This window comes from Sphaerodactylus townsendi, linkage group LG11, assembly GCF_021028975.2.
Source record: "Sphaerodactylus townsendi isolate TG3544 linkage group LG11, MPM_Stown_v2.3, whole genome shotgun sequence".
Taxonomy (NCBI): Eukaryota; Metazoa; Chordata; class Lepidosauria; order Squamata; family Sphaerodactylidae; genus Sphaerodactylus; species Sphaerodactylus townsendi.
In genome coordinates, this window is record NC_059435.1 from 11,323,459 (window position 1) to 11,334,120 (window position 10,662).

General features: G+C 72.6%; 1 protein-coding gene across 1 annotated transcript in view; it reads right to left on the minus strand.

Moving 5' to 3' along the window:
- Positions 1–6,671, minus strand: part of LOC125441192 (vomeronasal type-2 receptor 26-like) — a 55,752-nt gene extending 49,081 nt beyond the window's left edge. The window contains exon 1 of the mRNA XM_048511587.1: positions 6,513–6,671. Coding sequence (XP_048367544.1) covers positions 6,513–6,656 — 144 coding nt within the window. The 5' untranslated portion in view covers positions 6,657–6,671. The remainder of the gene's footprint in view (positions 1–6,512) is intronic.
- Between the last annotated feature and the right edge of the window lie 3,991 nt (positions 6,672–10,662).

Sequence of the window (10,662 nt, forward strand, 5' to 3'; positions counted from 1 at the left end):
ACCCCCCCCCCCCCCCACCCCCCCCCCCCCCCACCCCCCCCCCCCCCCACCCCCCCCCCCCCCCACCCCCCCCCCCCCCCACCCCCCCCCCCCCCCACCCCCCCCCCCCCCCACCCCCCCCCCCCCCCACCCCCCCCCCCCCCCACCCCCCCCCCCCCCCACCCCCCCCCCCCCCCACCCCCCCCCCCCCCCACCCCCCCCCCCCCCCACCCCCCCCCCCCCCCACCCCCCCCCCCCCCCACCCCCCCCCCCCCCCACCCCCCCCCCCCCCCACCCCCCCCCCCCCCCACCCCCCCCCCCCCCCACCCCCCCCCCCCCCCACCCCCCCCCCCCCCCACCCCCCCCCCCCCCCACCCCCCCCCCCCCCCACCCCCCCCCCCCCCCACCCCCCCCCCCCCCCACCCCCCCCCCCCCCCACCCCCCCCCCCCCCCACCCCCCCCCCCCCCCACCCCCCCCCCCCCCCACCCCCCCCCCCCCCCACCCCCCCCCCCCCCCACCCCCCCCCCCCCCCACCCCCCCCCCCCCCCACCCCCCCCCCCCCCCACCCCCCCCCCCCCCCACCCCCCCCCCCCCCCACCCCCCCCCCCCCCCACCCCCCCCCCCCCCCACCCCCCCCCCCCCCCACCCCCCCCCCCCCCCACCCCCCCCCCCCCCCACCCCCCCCCCCCCCCACCCCCCCCCCCCCCCACCCCCCCCCCCCCCCACCCCCCCCCCCCCCCACCCCCCCCCCCCCCCACCCCCCCCCCCCCCCACCCCCCCCCCCCCCCACCCCCCCCCCCCCCCACCCCCCCCCCCCCCCACCCCCCCCCCCCCCCACCCCCCCCCCCCCCCACCCCCCCCCCCCCCCACCCCCCCCCCCCCCCACCCCCCCCCCCCCCCACCCCCCCCCCCCCCCACCCCCCCCCCCCCCCACCCCCCCCCCCCCCCACCCCCCCCCCCCCCCACCCCCCCCCCCCCCCACCCCCCCCCCCCCCCACCCCCCCCCCCCCCCACCCCCCCCCCCCCCCACCCCCCCCCCCCCCCACCCCCCCCCCCCCCCACCCCCCCCCCCCCCCACCCCCCCCCCCCCCCACCCCCCCCCCCCCCCACCCCCCCCCCCCCCCACCCCCCCCCCCCCCCACCCCCCCCCCCCCCCACCCCCCCCCCCCCCCACCCCCCCCCCCCCCCACCCCCCCCCCCCCCCACCCCCCCCCCCCCCCACCCCCCCCCCCCCCCACCCCCCCCCCCCCCCACCCCCCCCCCCCCCCACCCCCCCCCCCCCCCACCCCCCCCCCCCCCCACCCCCCCCCCCCCCCACCCCCCCCCCCCCCCACCCCCCCCCCCCCCCACCCCCCCCCCCCCCCACCCCCCCCCCCCCCCACCCCCCCCCCCCCCCACCCCCCCCCCCCCCCACCCCCCCCCCCCCCCACCCCCCCCCCCCCCCACCCCCCCCCCCCCCCACCCCCCCCCCCCCCCACCCCCCCCCCCCCCCACCCCCCCCCCCCCCCACCCCCCCCCCCCCCCACCCCCCCCCCCCCCCACCCCCCCCCCCCCCCACCCCCCCCCCCCCCCACCCCCCCCCCCCCCCACCCCCCCCCCCCCCCACCCCCCCCCCCCCCCACCCCCCCCCCCCCCCACCCCCCCCCCCCCCCACCCCCCCCCCCCCCCACCCCCCCCCCCCCCCACCCCCCCCCCCCCCCACCCCCCCCCCCCCCCACCCCCCCCCCCCCCCACCCCCCCCCCCCCCCACCCCCCCCCCCCCCCACCCCCCCCCCCCCCCACCCCCCCCCCCCCCCACCCCCCCCCCCCCCCACCCCCCCCCCCCCCCACCCCCCCCCCCCCCCACCCCCCCCCCCCCCCACCCCCCCCCCCCCCCACCCCCCCCCCCCCCCACCCCCCCCCCCCCCCACCCCCCCCCCCCCCCACCCCCCCCCCCCCCCACCCCCCCCCCCCCCCACCCCCCCCCCCCCCCACCCCCCCCCCCCCCCACCCCCCCCCCCCCCCACCCCCCCCCCCCCCCACCCCCCCCCCCCCCCACCCCCCCCCCCCCCCACCCCCCCCCCCCCCCACCCCCCCCCCCCCCCACCCCCCCCCCCCCCCACCCCCCCCCCCCCCCACCCCCCCCCCCCCCCACCCCCCCCCCCCCCCACCCCCCCCCCCCCCCACCCCCCCCCCCCCCCACCCCCCCCCCCCCCCACCCCCCCCCCCCCCCACCCCCCCCCCCCCCCACCCCCCCCCCCCCCCACCCCCCCCCCCCCCCACCCCCCCCCCCCCCCACCCCCCCCCCCCCCCACCCCCCCCCCCCCCCACCCCCCCCCCCCCCCACCCCCCCCCCCCCCCACCCCCCCCCCCCCCCACCCCCCCCCCCCCCCACCCCCCCCCCCCCCCACCCCCCCCCCCCCCCACCCCCCCCCCCCCCCACCCCCCCCCCCCCCCACCCCCCCCCCCCCCCACCCCCCCCCCCCCCCACCCCCCCCCCCCCCCACCCCCCCCCCCCCCCACCCCCCCCCCCCCCCACCCCCCCCCCCCCCCACCCCCCCCCCCCCCCACCCCCCCCCCCCCCCACCCCCCCCCCCCCCCACCCCCCCCCCCCCCCACCCCCCCCCCCCCCCACCCCCCCCCCCCCCCACCCCCCCCCCCCCCCACCCCCCCCCCCCCCCACCCCCCCCCCCCCCCACCCCCCCCCCCCCCCACCCCCCCCCCCCCCCACCCCCCCCCCCCCCCACCCCCCCCCCCCCCCACCCCCCCCCCCCCCCACCCCCCCCCCCCCCCACCCCCCCCCCCCCCCACCCCCCCCCCCCCCCACCCCCCCCCCCCCCCACCCCCCCCCCCCCCCACCCCCCCCCCCCCCCACCCCCCCCCCCCCCCACCCCCCCCCCCCCCCACCCCCCCCCCCCCCCACCCCCCCCCCCCCCCACCCCCCCCCCCCCCCACCCCCCCCCCCCCCCACCCCCCCCCCCCCCCACCCCCCCCCCCCCCCACCCCCCCCCCCCCCCACCCCCCCCCCCCCCCACCCCCCCCCCCCCCCACCCCCCCCCCCCCCCACCCCCCCCCCCCCCCACCCCCCCCCCCCCCCACCCCCCCCCCCCCCCACCCCCCCCCCCCCCCACCCCCCCCCCCCCCCACCCCCCCCCCCCCCCACCCCCCCCCCCCCCCACCCCCCCCCCCCCCCACCCCCCCCCCCCCCCACCCCCCCCCCCCCCCACCCCCCCCCCCCCCCACCCCCCCCCCCCCCCACCCCCCCCCCCCCCCACCCCCCCCCCCCCCCACCCCCCCCCCCCCCCACCCCCCCCCCCCCCCACCCCCCCCCCCCCCCACCCCCCCCCCCCCCCACCCCCCCCCCCCCCCACCCCCCCCCCCCCCCACCCCCCCCCCCCCCCACCCCCCCCCCCCCCCACCCCCCCCCCCCCCCACCCCCCCCCCCCCCCACCCCCCCCCCCCCCCACCCCCCCCCCCCCCCACCCCCCCCCCCCCCCACCCCCCCCCCCCCCCACCCCCCCCCCCCCCCACCCCCCCCCCCCCCCACCCCCCCCCCCCCCCACCCCCCCCCCCCCCCACCCCCCCCCCCCCCCACCCCCCCCCCCCCCCACCCCCCCCCCCCCCCACCCCCCCCCCCCCCCACCCCCCCCCCCCCCCACCCCCCCCCCCCCCCACCCCCCCCCCCCCCCACCCCCCCCCCCCCCCACCCCCCCCCCCCCCCACCCCCCCCCCCCCCCACCCCCCCCCCCCCCCACCCCCCCCCCCCCCCACCCCCCCCCCCCCCCACCCCCCCCCCCCCCCACCCCCCCCCCCCCCCACCCCCCCCCCCCCCCACCCCCCCCCCCCCCCACCCCCCCCCCCCCCCACCCCCCCCCCCCCCCACCCCCCCCCCCCCCCACCCCCCCCCCCCCCCACCCCCCCCCCCCCCCACCCCCCCCCCCCCCCACCCCCCCCCCCCCCCACCCCCCCCCCCCCCCACCCCCCCCCCCCCCCACCCCCCCCCCCCCCCACCCCCCCCCCCCCCCACCCCCCCCCCCCCCCACCCCCCCCCCCCCCCACCCCCCCCCCCCCCCACCCCCCCCCCCCCCCACCCCCCCCCCCCCCCACCCCCCCCCCCCCCCACCCCCCCCCCCCCCCACCCCCCCCCCCCCCCACCCCCCCCCCCCCCCACCCCCCCCCCCCCCCACCCCCCCCCCCCCCCACCCCCCCCCCCCCCCACCCCCCCCCCCCCCCACCCCCCCCCCCCCCCACCCCCCCCCCCCCCCACCCCCCCCCCCCCCCACCCCCCCCCCCCCCCACCCCCCCCCCCCCCCACCCCCCCCCCCCCCCACCCCCCCCCCCCCCCACCCCCCCCCCCCCCCACCCCCCCCCCCCCCCACCCCCCCCCCCCCCCACCCCCCCCCCCCCCCACCCCCCCCCCCCCCCACCCCCCCCCCCCCCCACCCCCCCCCCCCCCCACCCCCCCCCCCCCCCACCCCCCCCCCCCCCCACCCCCCCCCCCCCCCACCCCCCCCCCCCCCCACCCCCCCCCCCCCCCACCCCCCCCCCCCCCCACCCCCCCCCCCCCCCACCCCCCCCCCCCCCCACCCCCCCCCCCCCCCACCCCCCCCCCCCCCCACCCCCCCCCCCCCCCACCCCCCCCCCCCCCCACCCCCCCCCCCCCCCACCCCCCCCCCCCCCCACCCCCCCCCCCCCCCACCCCCCCCCCCCCCCACCCCCCCCCCCCCCCACCCCCCCCCCCCCCCACCCCCCCCCCCCCCCACCCCCCCCCCCCCCCACCCCCCCCCCCCCCCACCCCCCCCCCCCCCCACCCCCCCCCCCCCCCACCCCCCCCCCCCCCCACCCCCCCCCCCCCCCACCCCCCCCCCCCCCCACCCCCCCCCCCCCCCACCCCCCCCCCCCCCCACCCCCCCCCCCCCCCACCCCCCCCCCCCCCCACCCCCCCCCCCCCCCACCCCCCCCCCCCCCCACCCCCCCCCCCCCCCACCCCCCCCCCCCCCCACCCCCCCCCCCCCCCACCCCCCCCCCCCCCCACCCCCCCCCCCCCCCACCCCCCCCCCCCCCCACCCCCCCCCCCCCCCACCCCCCCCCCCCCCCACCCCCCCCCCCCCCCACCCCCCCCCCCCCCCACCCCCCCCCCCCCCCACCCCCCCCCCCCCCCACCCCCCCCCCCCCCCACCCCCCCCCCCCCCCACCCCCCCCCCCCCCCACCCCCCCCCCCCCCCACCCCCCCCCCCCCCCACCCCCCCCCCCCCCCACCCCCCCCCCCCCCCACCCCCCCCCCCCCCCACCCCCCCCCCCCCCCACCCCCCCCCCCCCCCACCCCCCCCCCCCCCCACCCCCCCCCCCCCCCACCCCCCCCCCCCCCCACCCCCCCCCCCCCCCACCCCCCCCCCCCCCCACCCCCCCCCCCCCCCACCCCCCCCCCCCCCCACCCCCCCCCCCCCCCACCCCCCCCCCCCCCCACCCCCCCCCCCCCCCACCCCCCCCCCCCCCCACCCCCCCCCCCCCCCACCCCCCCCCCCCCCCACCCCCCCCCCCCCCCACCCCCCCCCCCCCCCACCCCCCCCCCCCCCCACCCCCCCCCCCCCCCACCCCCCCCCCCCCCCACCCCCCCCCCCCCCCACCCCCCCCCCCCCCCACCCCCCCCCCCCCCCACCCCCCCCCCCCCCCACCCCCCCCCCCCCCCACCCCCCCCCCCCCCCACCCCCCCCCCCCCCCACCCCCCCCCCCCCCCACCCCCCCCCCCCCCCACCCCCCCCCCCCCCCACCCCCCCCCCCCCCCACCCCCCCCCCCCCCCACCCCCCCCCCCCCCCACCCCCCCCCCCCCCCACCCCCCCCCCCCCCCACCCCCCCCCCCCCCCACCCCCCCCCCCCCCCACCCCCCCCCCCCCCCACCCCCCCCCCCCCCCACCCCCCCCCCCCCCCACCCCCCCCCCCCCCCACCCCCCCCCCCCCCCACCCCCCCCCCCCCCCACCCCCCCCCCCCCCCACCCCCCCCCCCCCCAACCCCCCCAAGTCCCCCCCACCCCCCCCCCCCCCCATTCCCCCCCCCCCCCACCCCCCCCCCCCCATCCACCCCCCCCCACCCCCCCCCCCCCCTTCCCCCCCCCCTCCCCCCCCCCCCCCCCCCCACCCCCCCCCCCCCCCACCCCCCCCACAAGGGTGAGTTGGCACCTAGTCCTTCCGCTGTGCACTAGGCCAACAGCATCTGCCTTGGTATAAGATTGCTTCATGGTTTACATTGCTTTTTTGGAGACTATATTCATTGACCAAGAAACCATGAGCCATTTTTCCCCATAGTCCAAAACTATATGGATTCCTGAAGGAACCTTTTCCTAGAAGAAGAAGTGGAATGTACTAGAAGAAGAAGTGGAATTTCCTAGAAGAAGAAGTGGAATGAAGAAGTGGAATCCTAGAAGAAGAAGTGGAATTTCCTAGAAGAAGAAGTGGAATGTACTTCTGCTTCTGCTGTAACTCTTTCCACCTAGAAACCATAACACTGTAACCAGAAATTTCAAGGAATGTGAATGCCTGAAGCACACTCATTACCTGTGGAATCTTGTAAGAGTTCAGAATAGTTGCCATGTCACGACAAAAACTAGCACTCGGTCCCGCGATGGCAGCAACCGGATTGCTGAGGGAGCTGCACCTGTAGTTGGGGATGAATCTGTCCCGTGCGGAGAGGAGTTCCATGGAGGCCTGATAGGTTCTGCTTGTGCTGAAGTAGCTGTTGTAGAGGCTGAAGCCAAGTGTGATGTTGGGTAGCAGTCGGGGGTTTTCATTGATCTCCTGAATGGCAAATACCAAAGCCAGGATGTGCTGATAATTCTGAGTCAGGACTCTACAATCATAGAATATGTTGTGAATTGGCTAAATTTCAGATTAATATATGCCTGCTAGCAACTTTGCACTCAAAAACATGGTTTGTCCCTGGTAAAGGGAAATAGCGAATTTCACTGACAAATATCTGGAGATTTTTAAATCCTCCTCAAATCAGTCCATTACCAGCAGCTGGTTGTCGATCAGGCTCAAACATGTATTTTGAGTTGGTTGTGGTGGGTTTTCTGGGATGTGTATTTTGAGTGTTTCTTTGTTTTGCTTGGTTTTGTTCCATGGGTTTACAATCTGCCGTGTGCCTATCAGTTATAGAAAGGCACTGAATAAATGTTGGAGTTTATCTTGCCTCTCCATACTGCAAAATTCCTCTCAGTTTATTCCAGATTATTAATTCAACAAGGGCTACCATTCATTTGCAAAGTAACACATAATTGGGGTGCTGTGTGGTTTCCGGGCTGTATGGCCGTGTTCTAGCAGCATTCTCTCCTGACATTTTGACTGCATCTGTGGCTGGAGAGAATGCTGCTAGAACACAGCCATACAGCCCGGAAACCACACAGCACCCCAGTGATTCCGGCCGTGAAAGCCTTCGACAATACATTTAACACATAATTCATCTTATTGGTTCAACAAGGGTTACCATTCCTTGGGGAAATAAAGCACATCTACCTTCTGTTGTTTTGTATCTAATTCTTTTTTTTTAACTGCTGAACTGAGACTATTTTGTATTTAATTGATGCATTGAAATCTACTAATAATGAACGTTTATTTCGCAAGATACTTTTGAACAGACTCAATTGATTTTAAAAGACATTAACTTATTAACCATAAGATGCCTTGTAAAAACAGCTGGATCTCTCTCATATCACAACGGAATAGCCTCTTTGGTGGTCATAGTGCTTCCCCAAGTCTAAATCCTCACCTATAAGAGCAGCAGTGGCGTAGTGAGTTAAGAGCAGGTGCATTCTAATCTGGAGGAGCCAGGTCTGATTCCCCGCTCTGCCGCCTGAGCTGTGGAGGCTTATCTGGGGAATTCAGATTAGCCTGTGCACTCCCACATATGCCAGCTGGGTGACCTTGGGCTAGTCACAGCTTCTCGGAGCTCTCCCAGCCCCACCCACCTCACAGGGTGTTTGTTGTGAGGGGGGAAGGGCAAGAAGATTGTAAACCCCTTTGAGTCTCCTACAGGAGAGAAAGGGGGGATATAAATCCAAACTCTTCTTCTTCTCTTCTTATAAGAAGTGACAGGGCATAGGGTGTCGGGACCGAAGCTGAGAATCACTAATCTAAAACAGACTTAAAACCCATAAAGAGAATGTTTGTAAAAAATCTGTACTTTGGCACAAAGACAGTTATGGATCATAAGAACATAAGAACATAAGAACAAGCCAGCTGGATCAGACCAGAGTCCATCTAGTCCAGCTCTCTGCTACTCACAGTGGCCCACCAGGTGCCATTGGGAGCTCACATGCAGGATGTGAAAGCAATGGCCTTCTGCTGCTGTTGCTCCCGAGCACCTGGACTGTTAAGGCATTTGCAATCTCAGATCAAAGAGGATCAAGATTGGTAGCCATAAATCGACTTCTCCTCCATAAATCTGTCCAAGCCCCTTTTAAAGCTATCCAGGTTAGTGGCCATCACCACCTCCTGTGGCAGCATATTACAAACACCAATCACACGTTGCGTGAAGAAGTGTTTCCTTTTATTAGTCCTAATTCTTCCCCCCAGCATTTTCAATGGATGCCCCCTGGTTCTAGTATTGTGAGGAAGAGAGAGAAATTTCTCTCTGTCAGCATTTTCTACCCGATGCATAATTTTATAGACTTCAATCATATCCCCCCTCAGACGCCTCCTCTCCAAACTAAAGAGTCCCAAAGAAAGGTGATCACAAGAAAGGTGAAGAGCAGCCCTTTGGAAGAAAGGCAGAATTCCACAAGTGGCAATCATTTAAAACTGAAATCTGACTACTTACACGTGCTCACCAACTGTTGTCTGGGAAGGACGGCGATTAAAAGTTAACGGATCAAAAAAGATGTAGATCTGGGAAAGAATGCCACCTATAATAAAATCCCCCAACTGGTGATACTTGTGAAGTATGGGAAAAGGGTCACAAATAGTGCAACGATCAGCGGGAGCATCACACACTCTCCAGGGCAGAAGCACTAATACAAAATACAAGACTCCCACTATCTGGCTCGACAACCTTCCTCCTGGACAGCAGTTCGGTTGCCCCCACATTGATGTGGAAATATCTTGGAGACTCAAACGGCCACTTAAACGGTGCCTGACTTGGCTGCTGCAATAATAGCCCCATCCAGTGACAACAAGCGCTGATGGCCGACAACCTCCAACTACAAGAAATATTAGCAGCCTCTTTCATGTTGCTTTTCATCTCCTGAGAATTTTCATCCCCCCTATGAATTGGAGAAAGTACTGATGGTGGATAATTGCAGAGGTCGTGGTCAGCAACCCAGAATTACTATGAATTCTCTGTTTCATTTCAGAAGAAAACAAGTTTGCTTCAGCTTAGAAAATGTCTTCTGCTGGGATAGTAGATTATCAAGAAATGCAAAGTTCATTGGCTTTGGGGAAGGGGGAAAACACAGGTGTGCCAAATCTATGATGCAGCATACGATTCCTCACATATCCTAAAGAGGGCCAGTTGGTCCAAATCTGCGTAGGTGAAAGTTTTAATGGTCCATGAGATGTTTATTTATTTATTGATTGATTGATTATTTAGATTTTTATACCGCCCTATCCCCGAGGGGCTCCGGGCGGTGTACAACAAAACGAATACAAATCAAGTTCAGGAGCAAACTATACAATTAAAACAACAACGGGCCTTTCCCCACTTACCTTAAGCCCCGCGCTACTCTCCTCAAGTAGTGCAGGGTCCCCCGGCACTCCCCACGACAGGGGCGGCAACAGTGCAGCCGCCCCGACGCTGACGCTGTCTCACCCCCTCAGCATGCGGCATCCCTGGTGCTCTTGTAAACAGCGCCTTTTGATGACCCCGCGCAGAGTCATGGGGACGCCCGGGCGCGCTCCAGGGATGCCATGAGCTGAGAGCAGCACGCAGCATGGGGGGGGGGCATGGAGAGTGGGGAAAGGCCCAACAACCCACAGAGGCTCCATCGTTAAAATATACTGGATTTCATTAAAAACAGCGGTAATACCATAGTAGAAGGCACCCAGTAAACCCTTTTTCTTAAAACCCTCCCCTAGGGACCGGACAGACTCCTCCATAGGAGGGTAATCTAGATGTAACCGAGCAGGGGCGGTTGAAGTGTTTAACTATTTTCCACACATGTGCCACTCCCTTTTATTATGAAATCCTCGCAGTGGTCAACTAATAGAAACACTGCAGCAACAGAATCACATAATCCTACCTATTATGCTCCAATCAAGAACATTGTAGTTTCATCAGGACTATCATGGGCTTAAACAATTAATATTCAGCAGTAAGAAATGTAATCACCCAGAACACATGTCTCGTTCTCTCTCTGTGTGTGAGCGGGATGGGATATGATCTCCTAAATAAGAGCAATGAAGAAAAATGATGAAACAGTCAAACTGGAGACGTATATAAGAAAATCTCTTTTTATTTCAGAGTATAACAGACTATGAATTCAAATGCTACTAGAGAAAAAAAATACAAACAGTTCTTTATTAGAAAATGGCAAAGAGAAGAAATAAGTGTATGGCTTAGTTTAGGGGTGACCATACCAGACTTCCCCCTCAGCAATGGCACTCTGGGGCACTGAACTAGTCATACTTCAGGCCCAAGGAGTCCATGGAAACATCCTCTAACGATCCACCCGCTGGCCAGCTAATGGATGACACCTGGCCCTTTAATTGTTTT